The following is a 20,516-nucleotide window of genomic DNA, read 5'->3' on the forward strand; positions in this document are numbered from 1 at the left end:
CCAGACGCCACACGTCACAACCGCACAGTGATGCAAGCAGCCAACTCACACAACTGAGACAAATGCACAGGGAAATGGTTAATTAAGCCAAGACATCCATCATTATGGAAGGAGATAGCTAAAGGTAAGAAAGGTGCTTTTTTTTTTTTTTTTTTAGTTCAAAGAAGGTGATAATGATACCCTTTCATCATGCAAACAGAGCAGAAAAATAAGTTGGACCCAAATTATTCATAAACAATTAAATTATCAGGCAACACATGGCAACACAAATTATTCATAGCAGCTGCGCGGCTACATGTGTCATTTTGCTCAACACAAATATCAACAAGGTTGAAAATAGGCTTAAACATAAAAGATAATAAAATTAAAATAAAACACATATCTAAAGGGGGAATTGACAAATTGCAGGCTAGACTCAAATTAAACAAAAAAGCACTTAATTCACCATTTTCATCAATATAAAAAAGATAATGAAACCAAATTGCACGATCAAAGTGAAACAATTAAACTCTTAAAGTAAAAGTAGATACATTTTACATGGATATTATCATAATTTACTTGACAGTACAAGTGCTATAGCCTATCATTATATCATCTAAAATCCTTGTTATTAATACATTAACATAAAAGCAGGGCTTCACTGTTGTTGCTGGTTAAAGTACAGCTAATTTCGACGACTTTATATATTGTTTAGTAAAATCTATCATATGTAAAATGATTAACATTTTAAAGGCTAACACGACAAAATATAATTTCAATTTATGAAATACTTTTATTGTGACAGCTGTGTTTTTGCCATCTTTCTACATCACCAAGCAACCGCCATCTCCACGTGCCTGCTTGTTTTTCTACGTCACTTCCTGCGCGGCAGATACTTAACCAGCTAGCAAACGTTCAACTCATGTTAGCTTAAGATGTTTCGCCCTGCTTCGTTCGTTTAATCTTTGCAACGTTTTGCCGTCTTTTGATCCCCCTATTGGCCATCTGCTCTCGCACAAATTAATGCTCACGTATGTTTTAAAAATGCTGTGGATATTATTGTGACGTTACTTATGTTGCTAAGTGTTACTGTCAACGCCGCCGCCCACGCTAGCAACGTTAGCTTAAACTTTTAGCAAGGGAGGCTTCCGTAGAAGTTTGCGAACTTTTAAAATAACGGTCATAATTGTACTGATGGTCGCTTGCTTATAGGTAACTAACGTTAGATAGTTCATAGTGTGACTGATACTCCTCTGAATGTGTGATTGCCTCAAGTAGTGAGTTAGCATTAGTTTCAGCAAAGTTGATCATCATGTCAAATCAGCTGACTGCAGAGCAGCAACGAAAGATCGAGGAAAACAGGCGGAGGGCTTTAGAGAGAAGAGCTCAAAGACTTGGACACACCGTCAGCAGCAGTACAAACACGTCAGTGGGCTTCATCAGTACTTCGGTGCAGGTACAGCCCTCTAAACAGAGCGGTGCCTCGAGTCATGCTACCCTGGCTCATAACAAACACCCAGAAACACCCAGCTCAGCTTCTGCACCAGAACGGTTTGTTCCACCCTTCAAAAAAGACTCGACGAGCTTCAATAACTATAATCAGGGCCAAAAGCATCAGCAGCTATCCAGCACTAGCAACCAAAGCAATCTGAGTACTGCTTCTAAAAGACAGGTGAGATTTGTGTTGTGATAATCAATCATTTATTGTTTTGAGGAAAAATAACTTGCAGTAATTCCCAAGTCCTTGTGCTGCCTTTCCTTGTAGATACAAGTCATTGAGCCACTTCCTCAGGCAAGAAGTCAACATGTGAGCAGTCCTGTTTTGTCTATTGGAGGAAGCTCTGGTGCGAAGCCAGCTCATCCCAAACCTAACGTCACCTCCAATAGCTCTGGTGGTGCAGTTGGTTCATTCTACAAGCAACCTAGTAAACCTGCCCAAAGTTCTGTGGCACAGCTTCCCTCCAGTTCGTCAACTTTGAATGCCGTACCCGCTAAAAAGCCTGCCATCTCTGTAAGGGGAAAATGTGTCCCTCACACAGAGGGCCGCTTCAGAGTAGAAGTGGGCTACCACGCAGGGTTGATTGCTGTTTTCAAATCCATCCCCTCTAAGAACTATGGTAAGTATCTGCCTAGTGCAACTATGCTGTTTTGCAGACCCACACCCTTCCTCATGCGGGGAAAAGACGGCCACAAATACATTTTGTGCCAGTGGAAAACAACATCATCAATAAACCATTAGCCCGTTCAGTGTCGGTACACTTTTAGAAGTAGTATAGAAATGTAAAGATACTTGCCTACATTCAGAACAATATTCAAGACAGACAGGACAAAAACTGTCAACATTCATTTTCTCGAGCTGATTGGGTTTCGTCACGTATATGCCTCATACCAAAGTACACAAACCTTCAATAGACAATGTAGTTTATGCACCATCATGCGGCAATTAGCTCTGTGTATCAAACCTCCATTGTTTTTTGAGTACTGACTTATTGTATTGCCTTCCGTAGCAGCAGGTATGGCAATTTTCAAATAATACCAATAGTGCCTGATTGCGTCTTTGCCCATAATAAGGACAACCTGCAATGACTGATGATGGCAAAGTGCCATCATCTGGCCAAACCTTCAGAGCTCTTCCCTGTAGAAGAAGCCAGATACACACACCTTTCATCCTAACCAGTATCAATTAAAAAAAAATAGGAATACCAAATTCCAAGCTGTAGTGATTATGTACCATATATCTGGTTATGTACAGTATGTTCATCTCAATGTCTGCACTGCCTTTTAGAATAATGAAGTATTCTCTTCTGCTTTAGACCCTGCCACAAAGATGTGGAACTTCAGTCTGGAGGATTATCAACAGCTAAGTATGAACATCGGGGAAATATAATTTTTTGCTGAAGTAACCTAGATTAAAGGCATGACAGAGTATTGGTCTTCTTTGGGCTGCGGCATCTCCTCTATCTTGACCCTGTGTTGCAGTGAAGGAAGCGGCTGCTATGGCCTCCGTGTCTCTGAGGACTCTGGAGGGAATGGAAGCCGTGGATGTTGCAGAAGCCACCAGCCGAGCTCGCGACGGTGCGGCACTCGGCGCGCTGCTGAAGCTTTGTAACGGCTGGCAGAAACCAGGAGCCATTCTGCAGGGCCAGTGCGTCATGGTGTCTCCGACAAAGTTTGAGGTTGACATCGGTTACAATGTCGAAGTCATCGCGGCATTCAAACAGATGCCAACAAAGAACTACGGTAACAGTGAAATTATGCAATCTTTTATCATGTTGTATTTGCATTTTACATCTTCTGATACAGGACGTTGTGTGTTTTTTTTTTTTTATTGTTGTATGGCAGACATGAAAACAAGAAAGTGGAGCTTTTCACTGGGGGATTACAAGAGACTTTGTGAGTAACAGCGTTTGCTTTATTTAGCTGGTTTATTTCTTTGGTTCTGTTTGTGTCGGTTACATTTGCCATCTTGTCTGACCGTGCTGTTTTCCACACCCAGTGGATCTCCTCAGTGGGATAGCAGCAGTGGAGGTGGAGCCTCTGCCCAGGGCAATAATCCAGGCTTTCTCTGCCAGGTTTGACGGGACTGAAGCCAGGTCTTTAGACGTCCCCGAGGCCGACCTCTCCAGCATCGACCCATTGCTCACCTGCAGCCTCATGCCGTTCCAGAGGGACGGAGTCAAGTAGGTGTCTTTGGAAAGACATTAGTGCTCTTTCTGCATGGTGTAGCCAATCACTCAATACCAGGAGACAGCTATTCATCTATAATTTGCTCAGTCTTGTTCAAATGAAGAGATAGTTTTCATAATAAGCCAATATTTCTGTGCCATTGCTCTGTAACTTCAAGTTTGCAGATTTGAAGGGTTGGAACAGTATGACTTCCTCTCTCTCTCCGGCTCTAGCTTTTTAATTTTAGCATTTTTGTGTCCCTGTAGTTTTGCAGTGTCTAAACAAGGCCGCCTCCTCCTGGCTGATGACATGGGCCTGGGAAAGACTGTGCAGGCCATCTGTATTGCAGCCTACTACAGGAGTGACTGGCCCTTGCTAGTGGTGGCTCCCTCCTCTGTACGATTCACCTGGGCCGAGGTAAAAAACAAAACCCTCTGCAGATTGTGTTTTAAAAGAAAAATGGCTCATTACTCAGTAACTGTTAGAGTTTATCACTTTGTTTCCATTTAATGGTGACAATATGGGTCTGCATTAAGACAGCAGACAGCCTCTTTAGTATATTCTTCTTCTCTCCTTTGACGAAAGCGCTGCCTGATACATTATAATGATGATTTCTGCTTCAAGCTCATCTGCATTTTAGGAATCCTAGTTCCAAGGCCTGCTTGTATTCTGTTAGATACTTTAGCTTCAGTAGGAGAGATTGCAGTTTTGAATATCATTTCAGTTTATTTACTTTGTTACTTTGTTGAATCCTGTTGTTCCTGAAGAGGTGCATCATCTCATTACACACATTATTTGATATGGCTTTGTAGGGATTTGATTTTCTACAGAAGAACGGTAGACTGGTCTTAGCCCACAAGGCCATTGTGACGCCCCCTCACGTCTTTGAAATGTTAGCCTCTCTTTGTCCCCACTTTCCTTCTACAATTTCAGTACTTTCTAATGTCATGTCAGGTGTCCTTTTTCTCAGAGTATGGTTCTCTTTTTCCGCAGCATCTATTCTCTGCTTAACTCGCAGCAGCATTGCTAGGCTGCACTAGTGGCACTATTTCAGAAGAGCTTTACTTGGCCTTCTGTCTATTGACAAGACAAGACAGTCTGCTCTCTAAATAGATATCTTGGATCCAACACAGTCTCCAAATCAAGAGTTGGAATCGCCAAGGAGGGTTTAGTCACAGGATGTCGACCTATTAAAGGGCAGTTACTCTATCTGCGCTGTTCTTCTTGTGCATTTGGCCAAAACTACTGAAAAACATGGGAGCTATAACTTCGTGAGTTTAAGCCAGGTTGACAGGCGAATGGAGAGCAAGTAAGGGAACTGTCAGAAACATTTGGGCCACAAGGGACATTTTTCTTTACTACATGATTGGTTGTTTCTAAATGGGAACACTGTTAGAGCAGCTAAAATGAATTGTTAGCAATTAGTAACATTCGAACCAGCTGTCAGTAACAAAATTCGAATTTAATTTTTCTATAGTGCTCATTACTAATTTCAGAGTCTGACTTATTCCCGGTGGTAGGGAAAAAGTACAGCCTGAAAGCCAGTGCTGTTATTCTGAGGAGTTATGCTTCCCTCTGCTTCTCTTACATGAGTAATTGTCTTTGCCTGCAGGCCTTCAGACGCTGGCTCCCCTCCCTGAGTCCTGACAGCATCAACGTGGTGGTGAAGGCCAAAGACGATCTGCGGTCTGGTTTGGTCAACATCATCAGCTACGACCTGCTGAGCAGGATGGACAAGCTGCAGCTCGGAAATCCCTTCAATGTCCTCATCATGGTGAGCTCTGGGATTGAACCGTGCAGTATTTCCAGTTCAATTATGCTCGTTAGTTATGTGTTTTTATTTTTTCTCCTTAAAAGCAACGTCTGTATGTTATTAACCAAATATATGATTTTGTCGTTCTGCGCAGGATGAGTGTCACTTTCTGAAGAACATGAAGACTGCTCGTTGTAAAGCAGCCATGCCTTTGCTAAAGGTGCTTATTCTTCTTCCCTCTTTCATTTCATTATTTTGATTGCTAATTATTATTATTTACCAAAGAAGTTCTATTTCTTCTTGTTGGTGACGTTTACCATTCACTCAGCAGATCTCAAAAATATCCGTAGATCAAAGAATACCTAATTCAATCTGTTCAGAGAAGCAGATTTACTTTGGTATCGAGGTGCAACTTTGCTGGGTCAAACCTGGAAAAGGTTCCTTTACATTAATTAGACCCCACACAAGATTTGAGGTTCCACGTTTTGCAAGTTAATATATCTGGACAATTCAGTAAAACTCTTGAAATAAGACTCAGATTTACATAAAACTGTCTGTCAGACACACCTTAGGCCAGTTGAACAATTTATTAGTTTCATAGGAAACCAGATTTGGGAGTTCTTCCATCAGACAAATATCATTTTTTAGCCGTATTATACATCTCCCACATGTTCCGATAGGATCCCTGCACTCAAGCACAGTTTTCCCTGTGTCACTGTATTAGGGATGAATCACTGTTTTGCATATGTAGTGTATATTTACCTGTAACATAGATCCATAAACCAGCTGAAGCCATAACATTGCATCATTTGGCTCATGGTTGGGTTTGATTTCTTGCCTTGTCAGCTAGACTCCCTCAGCAGTAATCTGATCAGAGTTGTTTTTCTATCCTCAGGCAGCAAAGAGAGTGATCCTTCTGTCTGGGACCCCTGCCATGTCCAGACCCTCTGAGCTCTACACCCAGATTCTGGCTGTCAGACCTACACTCTTCCCTCGCTTCCATGAGTTTGGGATGCGCTACTGCGGTGCCACACAGGTACTTTAAGCCTTGTTTGTTCAAGCGGGATGCCTAATACCGTTGAGCTGCAGTTGGCTGTAATTCTTATACACCTCAGAGAACATAGAAGGCTGTTGGTGTGGGATTAGTGAATATTTATTTATCCGCCTCACTTACTCACTTTGTCTGCCTCACATACAGACAGGTACATACATGAAATCGCATTTAAGAGGAGTGGGCTGCTGTAAAGCACCCGAGGAGCAACTTGGGGTTCAGTGTCTCGCATTGGGGTGGGAAATGTTACAGGTCTGCTGAGGACAATAGGATAATAAAGGAGAAATTAGTGCATTTTAAAATCAGTGTTTGTTGGTGAACAGTGTATAAATTAAAACTGCTTCCTCTACTGTGATTTTTTTTTTTTTTTTTGCCTCCACTCTTTCTCCTTTTGTTGCTCCACTCTTGCCACTTAATCTCCTAATTAATTTTAGTGGGTTCAAGTAGGGGAACTGGCTACATGATTTGAAGGCCAATTACATCCCTAATTTGGTCGTGATGACTCATTTTGAAGATTGTGAAGATTTTCTCTGCTCTGTAAATTTCCATTTTTTTCCACCATGGAAGTCACATATCCAGCTCTAGCTGGAGCATCACCGTTTGATTCCTGTGACTGAAGTCTTTCAGTTAGTCTCTAGATTGACTTGCATTAAAACTAATGTCTATTTTTGGCTAAAAAGAACCGTGACATTGGACATTCTAAGGATCTGACTATCAGCTCTTGAGGTTTTTCTGTCAAATTGACCTCCATATCTTTGTCTCCATTCTTTCTTCCCACCATTCTCTGTTCTTTTCTTAATCTCTTAATATCCTTCTCTGTCCGCCTCCTCTCTAGTCGACTTGGGGGTGGGACTACTCTGGCTCATCTAACCTCGGGGAGTTGAGGCTGTTGCTGGACGAGTGTCTGATGTTGCGCCGCCTGAAGTGCGACGTTCTCTCCCAGCTTCCCGCTAAACAACGCAAGGTTGTCACCGTGACCATCGACGGTATCAACACCCGCATAAAGGCTGCTCTGTCAGCTGCTGCCAAGCAGTTGGCCAGTGGAAACCGCAATGTAAGTTACAAATTTCGTCCCGCTGTCCCAGGAATAGAAGTATTCACAAACCTAAAGAAATCTGGCTCGGCAGAAAACGAGAGATGTCATGAAAGTTTCTTTATAATCCATCACTACCGGATGATTTTAAAATGTTAAAGCTGGCTGAAAATAGTTTATTCTGACCATTGAATCATTCATTACCCAAAGCTTTTGATTAAATGTTTCCAATAGCCAAAATGCAACGGTATGTTCTACTTCAAATGGAGTTTCTGTGATTTTATAAAGGCATCATTGTTAAAATAACATTTCAAATCCTTGTTTAGCACAATAAAGTTTGTCAGTTCTGTCCTTTACACACGAGGGAGTCTTTTCAGGCCACAAAAACACACAAGTGCTTTTAAACTGACCTAGAATACTCCAGCAAGTCCTATTTCACACTCTGATGAGAGTGAGTGGCTTAGTGGGATTGTTCATTTTACCACTGCTCCTCTGAGTAATGGCAGTCTTATCAAATCATCAATCAGAATCTCCTGTCTGTTCTTATCTTGTGCTATTCCTTATCTCTTTGTCAGAAAATGGAAGAGAAGGAAGCCCTCCTCGTCTTTTATAACCACACAGCGGAAGCCAAGCTACAAGCCATTATGTAAGTACAAAGACCCTCTAATAGTCGGAGATCAGGAAGTCAAATCAGCTTAGATGTGATGAGCACCGAGATTAAAATGTAGAATGAATCCAAACCTTTTGTCAGGCCATTGTGATTGCACTGGATTTGAGATAACTTGAAGAGTTTTAATAAATACACATGAGAAGTGAATATTTCGCTGCTTCCTTTGAAACAGTTGAGAGCTTTGTTGTTTCTGCCTCTGCCAGGGAGTACATCACAGACATGGTGGAGTGTGGGAGGGAGAAGTTTCTAGTGTTCGCCCATCATAAGCTGGTCCTGGACCACATCACCACAGAACTGGTAAAAAAGGTGAGTAGACTGCACAAAGGCCTTCAATGTAAAGAAATATAATTTAGACACAAAAGAGTGCATCTTATGAGCTTAGTACTACTACTACTACTACTACTTATCATCATTATAAGTTTATCAAGGAACGGTTGTTAAACTTGGTTTGTTGATTTGCATTGGTCAGCTACCTAAACCCATTCTGACCTTTTTAATTTCTCCTCCAGAACGTCCCTTACATCCGCATTGACGGGTCCACTGCTTCAGCTGAACGGCAGCAGTTGTGTGACAAGTTCCAGTTCTCGACCAATACCTGTGTGGCTGTACTGTCCATCACCGCAGCTAACATGGGTCTCACCCTGCACGCTGCTGACCTGGTGGTTTTTGCTGAGCTTTTCTGGAACCCCGGGGTAAGAAATGGAAAGTTATTACTACAGAATACTGTGTACTTATTGTGACCGCTTTGTTCGGAACACATTTTATTTTGGAGTATTTTCCGCTTGGTGTCCGTCTTTTAGCTTCTTTTAACTCATCTTTGTTTTTTTGACCCACATATTTACTGTATGCCAACATATCTACAACATATCAACACCAAAAGATAGACGGAGAAGATTACTGAGTGTCTGGTGAAGAAAGTACAACAGACCTAAAGAGATGAACCTGATGTCCGTGTCCATATCATGGATGTCTAAAGAGAACTAGATACAGTGTTGGAGGCAGGGCCTTGTTCATTCTTATGATGGTTGCTCAGTGGTGCATGAAGCCAAAAAAAGTTTGACTTTTTCCTGTTAAATTACCAGGATCTTCTGCAGTCATGGGCACATAGAGCAAGCACAGTAGCGTTTACTTTAACCCCACAGTGACAAAGATCTTAGCACATTTTTACTGATTTTTCCTCAAACGGCACGCAGGAAACATTTGGTGATACTAAGAAAACTCAAATGCTCCTTTTTTTCCAGGTTCTTGTTCAGGCAGAGGATAGGGTGCACCGTATTGGACAAACCAGCAATGTAAACATTCACTACCTGGTTGCAAAGGGAACCGCTGATGATCACCTGTGGTATGTGTCATTCAGTGGGCAGTTTGACCCAATTACGATGATCAAACTGCGTTTTTAAAGTCACTTTCCTCCCGAATTCACCAGTCTTCCACTACTGAAACAGTAGAGGGTCAAGCTAATGTGGGTTCTCCGATATTGTGACAATTGAAATCTATCTGCTCTATTATAATAATGTATCTCTTTATTGATCCAGGCCAATGATCCAGGAAAAAATGAATATCTTGGAGCAAGTGGGCCTGTCTGAGTCAAATCTCTCAGACAAAGCTGTGAACGCCAGCTTCCACTGTAAGGTAAGCGTCTGCATCTGTATATAAACACAGTTCTTAGCCTGTTCAGCTTTTAAGTAGCCTTCACACAGAGCTTACCTAGCGAGCTCGAGCAAAAATGGTGTTTGTGGATTCAGTGATGAACCTAATTAATTGGATTTGCTCAGGACCCTAAGCAGAAGAGCATCATGGAGATGTTCCAGAGGTCTTTCACTGCAGACGACCAAATAGACGAAGCCACCTTACTGGAGGCTGCAAACGACTGGGACGACTGAAAACAGTTCTGGTCAACAACACGGCATGGTCGGACAAAGCCCTGGCAGAAAGAGCACCGGAGAGCATTTCAGCAGATGACTCGCAGATCGTTCGTGTCGACAAATTACACTAACATGACTCTGTTTTGCTTATTGGAACAAATCCCAGTTTTTAGCTCATCATGACTGATGTGAACTTATTGTGTTTTGTGAAAGTTAACAAATGCATTAGTGAATTTAAATAGATGTAAAATAATAATCTATATATATATATATATATATATATATATATATATATATATATATATATATATATATATATATATTTATGCTAAGAGAAAATAAAGAAATGTCTGACTAAAGGTTGTTTTAGAATCCCTCTGAAGTTGTAACCTAAATGTGAAGTTGTTTAAGTTTCCTAAAACAGCTGGTTTTACCTTGAGTTTAATTCAATCCAGTCCCAGTTATAATGCCAAGAACTTGGTGGTATAGCTTTTATAACTTGATGTTCTCGACATTCACACAGTTAATTTATCCAGAGTAAGTTAGGGTTAGGGTTAGTCATTAAGCTCACAGAAAAAACACACTAATCACAGCATGTAGTAGTTAATATTGACATCAGTTTATTGTAGGCAATCCAAGATAGACTGATTGAACTGTTTGGATTCAGCTAAAGGCTTTTCTGAAGTGATCAGTTGCTCTGTGGTGACTGTGTGAAACCGTTTCTTAGTCATGAAGCTTACAGCTTGTTACAAGCCAAGAATGTCTATAAACTATTAGTGACCGTCAGCAGTATTTAAAAAAAAAAGTCAAGTCAACAAGTACTCCCTTTAACTGGCTATCGATCCACCACCTAAATGTCTACAAAGTGTGTATAGTCAGATACGTGTCTTCTTGTTTAGGTCATGATTCATGGAGTGATAGACATTGTTCCCATAATGTTACAGAATAAGCCCACAATACAAAAGAAACTACTAAGTGTGTCGATTCAGTTTGAGTGCTCTGGGTTGTCACTTCCTTCTGTCTGTGGGCTGCAAGGATTCAAATTAGGTGGGTCCCCTGTAAAGTAAAGAAGGGAATTAGCTCAAATCTTCTGAATGACACCCACATATTCATACATCAACTATATGAGGAAAGATCCTGCAACCAATAAACCTTTTTTTGTTATTTATCAGCCACAGGACTCATAGAAACATTTTGTCACCTAAACCTGTTAATACTTCAACTATCATGAGAATATATTGCACATTTGAATTTAAATTATCCTCAATGCAGCTGGTCAAGATTTACTTCTCTCTCTAGACAAAGCGACTATAAAAGCAGTTTCATCTCCGTTCCAGCTGATGCTAAGTGACATTATGAAGATCAATGGCCTCATTTCTCTCTGAATCAGATGAGATGCCTCTCCTTGCTCATGGAAGCTATCTGAATTGTCAGACAAGATAAGTATCTACTTGCTAGTTACCCTCACTTCCTGGGACGTAATGCAGTAATTGCTGTGTCTTAATTCATGAGATGGATCCTTTGAAATATGCAGCCCACACAAAGAAGGACCCAAATACAATTTAACATCAGAAAGATGAAATGTAGTTTTGTTTTAGGGCAGTCCACATCAAAAGGCTAGCAGAGCTGACAAAGTTGAAATATCAATGGTAACCTGAGACATTCTGCCAAACTCAAGGATAAAAATAGCAAATGTTGGACCAGGTAAACTATAAATATATCTATATAGTTAACATCTTTTATTCTTTAATGTCCTGTGATTAACAACATATCCCGCAGGGGAGTTGATGACTGGTTACCATTATTTACAGCTTCCAGAGGCATTTTTCATCGTTCCTATAGATGTGATATATTTACTGGGGAGGGATGACCAATACCTCACAAAACTGATGAGGAATGCCTGTCCTCAAACAGACTGGTGCACAATGGATTTTGGGATACTAAGGGTGTATAAACTGGTTGTGTGTTGTCTGTGAGCCTTTGGGCAGGAGCATGCCTTTCTTTGTCTCTGACATATTTAATCTAAAGATGCAAACTTTTAAGTTTTAACCCTTGAATTGGGATAGCTAACATGTCAGTGAAATACTTCTCACCCATTACCAACCTTCGCGATGTTTATCAGACATTTCTTCAGTTGAAGATCTTAACATTCTTGTGTTTTCATCTGCAGAATTGTCTTGATCTTTTTCTGCAAGAAATGGATCTTTATTTTGAGTCAGTGTTGCAGTATTTTTCGTTTCAACCATTAGAAAAATAGCTGGATGAAATATCGTTTCTACCAGAAATATACATCAGAACAAAATTGTTATGTATTTGGAACCAGGTGGTGTGCCAGATGGAAAATGACTGTCACACACATCATATGATTACCTAAACTGGTCGTGTCAGTCTCTACATCACCGGTGAGCTCTGCGCAGATGTCACCGAAGATAAAACGGATCTTTTCCTCTGCCTGCTGCTCATTGGAGGAGCCGTGCACTGAGTTATGAAGGATGTCGGAGGCAAAGCGGGCTCTCAGGGAGTTTGGGGATATCATCTTAGCTTGATCAGGGTCTGAAGGGCCCATAGTGGCCCTCCACTCCTCCACTGCATTTTCCTTGGTCAGTACGAGCATCATACAGGGCCCCCTGAAACAAAACAAATGACAGGATGTTCATGACTGTGCATTCAGAAGATGAGGCTCATGTTTCATGCTTGGCTAGTATGACCAGTGACTGCTGACACGTAGGTCTGGTAAAAAGATGTCTTGTTGTTTTAGATGTAAATGTAGCAGCTGTTCAATCACTGTATTTTAACATGTAGCAAGGACCCACTTAACACTGAAATGCAGTTGTTAGACATCTAGAAAAACACCTCCTGATACAACAAATCATTGCTATATAATAATAACTATAACTATAAAGAATAACTTGGCATTCACAATGCATTTTCCAGCTGATCAAAGAGGGGTTTTAAAGAAAAAAAACACACAAGGAACCTTTCATCATTCAATTTATCACAAACATTAAAAATCAACACATCTGGAGAAACGTGGTTTTCACTGGACAGCAGGGGATGAAAAACTGTTATCTGAACAGTAACTAAAGCTGTCAGACAAATGTAGTGCTGATAAAGTGCAATATTTACCTCTGAGATGTAGTGGAAGTATAAAGTAGCATAATATGGAAATACTGGCATAAAGTACAAGTACCTGGCTGTGGTTACATGTGCAGAAGAGCACACTTCCGACCACACCCAACAGGTGAAACAGGCTTGAAATGTCCAACCAGAGCGAACAGTAAAACACTGCCTGGTGTTAAGTTACTCCTTAAATATTGTAGGATATAAAGTGGCACCTTAGCTAAAAAATAAATATAAAACATTCCACAATGGTAAGAATATAAAACTACAATTAAGGGGAAAAGCGAGCTGATCTCGAGGGATAGTGACAGTAAAGGTAGTTTCTCAGGCTGAAGGGCCCAGCTGCAACCATCTCTCTGCTCATTGTGTCCAAGCAGTTGTGTAACAACCAAGTGAAGGGACTAATCGGAGCGGAAGATCACTCTAAAATCTAGATGTGCGGTGGAACAAAGGATGAAATTGAGATGGACTTCCTAGCCACTTGCCTGGGGCTGCCTTGATTTTAAGCAGCTAAGATTACTGTTAAAAGTGCCGGTGAAACTTCAAGCGGCAACAGGAATTAGGCCAGGTCTGCTGTGCTCACTTTGGCCTTCTCCTTTGGCTGTGTTCAGGTAAAGACTTACCGACACATGAATTCCACCAGTTGGCTGAAGAAAGGCTTCTCTCTGTGCTCTTTGTAAAACTCCTCAGCCATCTCCCTCGACAGCACCATCTCCTTCAGCTGCGTTACAGAGAAACCGCTGCCTCTGATCTCCTCCAAAATCTCCTCTGTTACAGTGAATAGAAAATACATTGTGAAGATGATGTGACTATTTGTGCACATCTATACAAACACCAGTATTTTTATATTGTTTTAAATGACCAGAAAGGACCTCCATGCTGATTCATGGCATCCGGTTTGATCACTGCCAGTGTGTGCTGTTTAGGGAAGAAGAAGTTGATCTCTCGTTCTGCCTCTTCATGACTTTCACTGCCATGCAGCTGGTTGATAGGCTCGTTCTCCACCGCAAACTGAGCCCTTAGACTGAGTGATGAGGGACACAGAAGTCAGCATTACAGGTATGACTATACTGGTAGTTACCATCGATATCTAATAGCTAATTTTTGATGGTTTACAGGAAGTATGTTTGGATGAAGTAATTCAATCTACTTGCCAGAAGTCAATTTCTACTTGCCCTATTCAAACTGTTTAATTTGCTTGGGGTTATCAAGTAAGAACAAATACCAATGTTAATTGTCATGTTTAATCTTTATTTAAGTAAAACTGGATTTTCAACCACATCCTCTTCACGCCACTCAACTAAACTCCCGTTTCCAGCATAACCGCTCGCTTGGGCATTTTTAAGATTGCCTTTCAAGTAATCCCAGAACACGGGGCATTACAGGCAGAGAGAGACTACACTAGAACTTTGTGTCTAAAATGTATCTTGTGACAGCACTATTAGCGGAAAAGAAATGGGTGAATGATAAGCCTTCTCTTGCTTTGTCACACATTTGTATTTAATAACCTGCAAAACCTGACAAGGTTAAAAAGAGAGGCCAACAGAGAAATACTGAGTTCTTTCGAACAAGCTGTCAGTAGGATTAACAGTGAAAAGTCAATTGTATATTATTAAACAGTGACTTCTTTGGACTTATTTAATGGTGTAAAGAAATAGAGCCACATATCCCTCACCATTCAGGACTTTCCTCTCTGGCTTTATTAACATCTGAAGGACCAAGGTTGTTCTTCCAGTGATGGACAGCCCCTGTTCTGGCCAGAGCCAAAGCTAACACTGGCCCACTGTAAATACACACATGTTAAATGTCCATCCGCAGTAACACTCTACTCTGTAGATTTTATTTGTGCATGTGTCAGTTACCTTGTCATGCTTCGGAGCAATGCAGGGAAGTAGTCCTGCTCAACATGTTGGAAGTAAAACTGTCTGACCTGCTCCTCTGTCAACATTACCTCCCTTTGGAGAGCCACGGTGAAGCCTGACTTATGGATTTGAGCCAAGATCTCCTCTGCAGAACAATAATAAATATAAAATATACATTCATTATCCAGTTTATTAGGTACAGCTGGCTAATGCAGTCGAACACAACAGTCCCGCAATAAATCCCACCTTCATGAAAGTTAAACTGTTTTAGCAGTTTTAGTTTCAGCTGTGTTAATTAATGTCATTAAAATCTATAGCATTAGTTTTAACTAGGTGTACCTATTAAACTTGATTGTTTTAATATAGATAGCCATATTCTAGTTTAAAAGGGTGATACATTTTTCCGCATTGATCATTTACATAAAAAATCTGGAACTGCACCTTTGTCATGCAACACCTTTGCTGTGGGAATCAAAAAGCAGTCCCACTCTATCATTATGAACCACCTGTGTGTGTGTGTGTGTGTGTGTGTGTGTGTGTGTGTGTGTGTGTGTGTGTGTGTTTATCTGTGTGTGTACTTGTGCTTGTGTAATTGGCACCGCCCCCACCTCTGTTATCTCTGGCAACGTCAGGCCGGATAAGAGCCAGTGTCCTCTCCACACGCTCTTCCTCCCCATCCTGCTCCGTCAGTGAGGCCGTCCTAAAGTTTGGGAAGAAGAAGGCGAGCTCCCTGCTGGCCTGGTCCATGTCCTCGCTCCCGTGCACTGCGTTGAACAGTGTCTGTGTGCCGTATTGTGCCCGCAAGCTGCAGGAAGCCAGGGGGGAGACAGGAGAGGAGAGCAGATGGTTGCTCGGCTGGTGCTCAACCAGAGAGAAGCGTAATGTTTGGGTGTGTCTGACGGAGCAGGCGTGAATGTGCTGTTCATTTGCTTTCCCAGACTTAAGCCTGAGATTGTTTCACACTGTCGCAATCAACAGTGCATGAATACATGTCTGTGCTATAAAGAAATGTTCTGCTTTACAAAGACATAGCAGTGATCTCTTCATCATATCTTATCTTACGGTTTTAATGCCATTGTTGATGTTTTCTCAACTTTTTTTTGTGAATGTAGCATTTGTAACTACTAACCTTTCTGGTTTATCTCTCCTAGCTTCCTCTATGTCAGTTGGGCCAATGAACTCTCGCCATGCTGGCACAACATTAGCTGAGCCCTCAACCTGAGAGAGTACCAGAATATGGGACGGACCACTGGCCATAAACTGCACCAAGTCTTCAAAGCCAGCCTAAAACCACAATCACATACACAGACAAGCGTACACATATGACACATATGTTAATGATCACATCAAAAAGTCTTGAATCAGGTCTTACATTTACAACGTGAGAAAGAGAGAAGAAAATGTGTATGAATATATTTTTAAAAGGCAGATACAATACTGTATATATACTATATTATTATTTCATGAACATTATTGCTTTACCTATCCACCTTTCCTCAAATGTTTTGTATTTCTGAATCTCTAATCATTTAGTCTCAAACAAACAAAATAAACAAAAAAATAAAAGCTGCTTACACAGTAGATCTATTTTGAGCCCTGTGCAGAAATGCAGATGGAAGTGTGATGTATTGCAAACTAATTGAAATGATTTTTGCACTGGTTGTGACTGCTTTCCCTTTAGGATGTTGACTAAATTTAAATTGGCTGGACTAACCACACAAACAATGAACCAATTAGCAGTTTGACTAGTACAACATCTGCACTGAGATAAACATAAGAGTCTGTATCTGTCAAATTGTCTTATGTCCGTGTGAGATGTGTCTTTTGGTTACTATTCTATTCTACTCTCACAGTACCTCTTCTGCTTTGTGCCGGTAAAAATCTTGAGCCTCCACCTCAGTCAGCGTGCGTTCCTCGTGGGCCAGGATCTCAAAGCCAGCATCTTGAATCTAGCCAGGGGAGTAATGTCAGGGTAATGAACTAATGTCAGCAGGAAGGCTTGAGACAATCGTGTCTTCTCAGATTGTGAGCAGTGGTAGTGTCTGTGTACCTTCATAATGATCTCATTTGCCTTGCCGTGAGCAACAGCATCTGGTTTGATGATGGCAACTGTGTAGGATTTACTGGCAGGAACTACAGGAGAAAAGAACAGCTTGAGTCAAGATCAGTGATGCAGATAAAATGCTGAACACAATCATGGTGATGCTGGTAAACAACAATGATAATCACGTTACAACATTACCAGCAATAAACCGACCACTAATATGATTAGATAGTTTCGACAGTACCAATTATGCTTTCTTCATTTTCTGACTGCTGTGGAGTCTCCTCCTCGTCCTTCTTCTCATCATCCACCAGACCGTCATCTTTAACCTGATGGACACAACAAAACTGATTTCTACAAATTGCTTGCTTTGTCCAAACAACAGTCTTTTACAACAAAGAGAAGCAGTAAATGCTCACATTTGTGAACCAGAAGCAGAGAATGTATAGAATGTCTGCTTGAAACATTACTTAAAGCTGCTCGTTAACATGGCTTTTATTTTGAACAAAATAAGTTCAAAATAAAATGTAAAAAAAATGACTTTAACAATGAACTGATTGTCTAAATAGTTGCTGATTAATTTCTGTCTAATGACTAATTGATGAGTTAACTAATAGATTTTTCTCACAAAATCTTTGTTAACATGTCAAAGTGGGAAAAGCTCAATGATGTTGTTTTTGGTAACACCACCGGTTTTCCTGCTATCACAAGTCAAAATGTTTCAGCTCTAGAAGCTGTATGTGTATGTGTGCTCACCGCTTTGCGTTCACCACCTTGCTCCAGGATCAACTTCTCCTTGGTCAGTTCCTCCACAATCATCCTCTGAAGGAGAGGAGCGTTGGCCCCTCGCAGCACAGCCACCAGTTCCCCACCCTGTTCATTCAACACAAAGACATCAACAAAGTCTTTAATTAGATGTAATTTAACATGCTGTGACATACAGAGGTGCTTTGACAACAGCAGGCCCATGTACGCAAGATGCAAAAAAAATCAAATGAGTCTAAAACAACAAAAAGATTGGAGTGAACGCTCAGGAATGAGCATAATTCTAATAAAAGTAAATTAATAATACAAATTAAATAATGGGCAGCATATTGCATCACCACCAGAGGGATCAGCACTCTATTCACAGCCCTATTCCCTGGCCTACGTCATCACACCTGTGAGCATCATAGAGTCAGGATAAAAGAGAGAGAAAAAATATATAGACAGAAAACTTATAAAATAACGACAGATTGAAAACATAAATACAAGACAGAAATAGTATACATTGTATACAAAGGACAGAAAGGCAAAACACACAGAGCTGGTGGCTCATATATGGTGAATCATGAACACACACATATCTACTGTACACGAATGCAAACACACAGTATATAAACAAACACACTCACCCCATATAAGAGGAAGGTGGGCTCACATTTCCCTCGATACCTCTCCAAAGCATCAATGCTGTCTGCCTCGGCCTACACCAGCACCACACACACACACACACACACACACACACACACACACACACACACACACACACACACACACACACACACAAATACAAGTTATGGGCTGCTCCCTCACACATTTTGGTTTGAAATTAAAAAGTTCATGTTTTAAATTCATTTGTGGCTTACTGTGGCAAAATGTAACAGGTCATCTCCCAGTTCGTTCTTTATTTTGCGTAAGAGGCTAACCACAGCTCGACAGGGACCACACCACTGTTGGTACACATCTACAACTAGAATAGAGACCGTGGGAGGACTGGTGCAAGCATTCAATCTGCAGTTATCCAAATGAACACAGTGGGGCAGCAACATACAATAAATTACACTCACAATGACTAGAGTTCATTTTACACAACATTATGGAACAGTTGAGTAGTGTTATGATGGTTAGTATTCACTTTTAACAAGACATAACACTAATTAGATAGACGGACGGACGGATGGACGGACGGACGGACATATAGACAGATAGATAGATAGATAGATAGACATATAGACAGATAGATAGATAGATAGATAGACAGACAGACAGACAGACAGACAGATAGATAGATAGATAGATAGATAGATAGATAGACAGATAGAGAGACAGCTAGACAGATAGAGAGATATTTAGATACTTTATTAATTAATTATTAAATGTGTTCGCTACAGCAGCATTATGATACAGGTAAGCAATCAAAGTACAGAGTAAAAATTAAAAATATGGAGTATAAAAATGCACAATATACAATAAAAATAAAAGAGTAAAAAATATTAAATGTAAAAAATGCACAATATATACAATGAAATATAATAATATTAAATGAACCAACTAAATAGTAGTGCAACTTATTTTACTGTTAAAGTTCTTACCCGTCAAACCTTTGGTAGCAAGCATCTCCTCCCACTGCTCTTGGTTTGTGACAGAGGCCTGCACAAAAGAAAAGCTGAATTAATATCAGTGCTTCATGAAACAAGCACTGAAACAAACACAGAGGACTCTCGTCAACATTACAGACGCCATGTTGTGCTAGTCCGACCTGCAGACTCGCCTCTTTCTTCTTGCCTGCCATTTGATTACTTCAATGAAAATATTTAAATACGCCGATTTCTGCTCGCGCTTGTTTGGCAATTTAGTTGCTAAGAAACGGTGCCTTCCGCCTTGCCGGAGCCAATCCCCGGCATCTGTCGTCAGATGAAAGCTACAATCACTATGACGTTAAATTCGTTGGTTCGGTTATTTATTGTTGCACTTATGGGGTCGTTCTAAGGGGCTTTAATGCTGTATGTTAACCAAAGATATGCTATCAAGGCTGTGCAGTGTTATTGTTACAATAGAGGGCGCAGACAACTCAGTCAGATATCAGCAGTTTGCGATCTAAAGTAGACAACATTAACGTTACAGTTATTGGTCATAGAACAGCAGGAGTGGAAAGTACATTTCTAAGTACATTTACTCACGCGCTGTATTTAAGTAGCCTACAGTTTAGAAGAAAGCATTAGGCTACTTACTATACTTCTAATCTACTACATAGAATGTAGTTATTTAAACGCCACTACATTTATTTAACAGCTGTAGTTACTAGTTACGTTTCATATCGAGATTTCAAATTTAAAGCATATGATCACTTCAGAAAATAACATGCATTGTTATATATTAAACTATCCAACATTATAACATACAACGTTTAACTACTTACATGTTGATGAATCAAGTATAATGATCCCATTATACAATAATATAGGACTGACAGCAGCCATTCTGCATAATGAATACTTCATTTACACTCATAGTACAATGGGTAGCAAATACTTCTGTACTTTTACTTAAATACATATTTTTTAAATGTGTGGTATTGCCACTTTAACTGAAATCCACTGAAAACTTACTTTCAAAAGAAAGATGTGGCGTTACATAGAGTCACATAATTAGAGTTTTCACACAATGCAAGTGAAATAAATTTATTAAAATTAACTTTTGGAACAGTCCCC

General features: G+C 40.4%; 2 protein-coding genes across 3 annotated transcripts; one reads left to right on the forward strand and one right to left on the reverse strand.

The window, feature by feature from the left end:
• The first annotated feature begins 5 nt into the window (after positions 1–5).
• On the forward strand, positions 6–10,256 carry smarcal1 (SWI/SNF related, matrix associated, actin dependent regulator of chromatin, subfamily a-like 1). Its single transcript, XM_068703397.1, has 17 exons — positions 6–1,651; positions 1,745–2,096; positions 2,793–2,843; positions 2,959–3,219; positions 3,322–3,372; positions 3,476–3,659; positions 3,912–4,062; positions 5,258–5,419; positions 5,553–5,618; positions 6,294–6,434; positions 7,285–7,503; positions 8,058–8,128; positions 8,356–8,458; positions 8,662–8,844; positions 9,394–9,494; positions 9,688–9,784; positions 9,928–10,256. The coding sequence occupies exons 1-17, from the start codon at positions 1,292–1,294 to the stop codon at positions 10,033–10,035; spliced, it is 2,661 nt and encodes an 886-aa protein (XP_068559498.1). The 5' UTR covers positions 6–1,291; the 3' UTR covers positions 10,036–10,256.
• A 262-nt stretch (positions 10,257–10,518) lies between these two features.
• On the reverse strand, positions 10,519–19,669 carry nme9 (NME/NM23 family member 9). 2 transcript variants are annotated; one of them, XM_068734876.1, is made up of 17 exons: positions 19,565–19,669; positions 19,398–19,455; positions 18,672–18,775; positions 18,438–18,509; positions 17,800–17,916; positions 17,288–17,372; positions 17,050–17,132; positions 16,856–16,948; positions 16,129–16,283; positions 15,608–15,804; positions 15,000–15,144; positions 14,813–14,920; positions 14,010–14,161; positions 13,761–13,905; positions 12,388–12,644; positions 12,122–12,205; positions 10,519–11,073 (listed from the first exon to the last, which is right to left on the reverse strand). In XM_068734876.1, exons 1-17 carry the CDS (start codon positions 19,595–19,597, stop codon positions 11,003–11,005), a joined length of 1,959 nt encoding a protein of 652 aa, XP_068590977.1. In that variant the 5' UTR covers positions 19,598–19,669; the 3' UTR covers positions 10,519–11,002. The 2 variants fall into 2 exon arrangements, with proteins under 2 accessions (XP_068590977.1, XP_068590983.1); XM_068734882.1 differs by having other exon boundaries at positions 10,997–11,073; positions 12,111–12,205.
• Positions 19,670–20,516: the final 847 nt, after the last annotated feature.

This window comes from Cebidichthys violaceus, unplaced genomic scaffold, assembly GCF_023349555.1.
Source record: "Cebidichthys violaceus isolate CVI_PGR_0920_01 unplaced genomic scaffold, fCebVio1.0.p SCAF_11, whole genome shotgun sequence".
Taxonomy (NCBI): domain Eukaryota; kingdom Metazoa; phylum Chordata; class Actinopteri; order Perciformes; family Stichaeidae; genus Cebidichthys; species Cebidichthys violaceus.

Excerpts from the sequence above, each read along its gene's own strand:
- nme9 (XM_068734876.1), bottom strand. The coding sequence starts at position 19,597 with ATGGCAGGCAAGAAGAAAGAGGCGAGTCTGCAG. Across the intron at positions 18,510-18,671 it reads ACCTGTTACATTTTGCCACA|GCCGAGGCAGACAGCATTGA; the intron begins GTAAGCCACAAA and ends GTGCTGGTGTAG. Across the intron at positions 14,162-14,812 it reads AGAGAGGAAAGTCCTGAATG|TCTAAGGGCTCAGTTTGCGG; the intron begins GTGAGGGATATG and ends CTCATCACTCAG.
- smarcal1 (XM_068703397.1), top strand. The coding sequence starts at position 1,292 with ATGTCAAATCAGCTGACTGCAGAGCAGCAACGAAAGATCGAGGAAAAC. Across the intron at positions 1,652-1,744 it reads GTACTGCTTCTAAAAGACAG|ATACAAGTCATTGAGCCACT; the intron begins GTGAGATTTGTG and ends CTTTCCTTGTAG. Across the intron at positions 9,495-9,687 it reads ACCGCTGATGATCACCTGTG|GCCAATGATCCAGGAAAAAA; the intron begins GTATGTGTCATT and ends TTATTGATCCAG.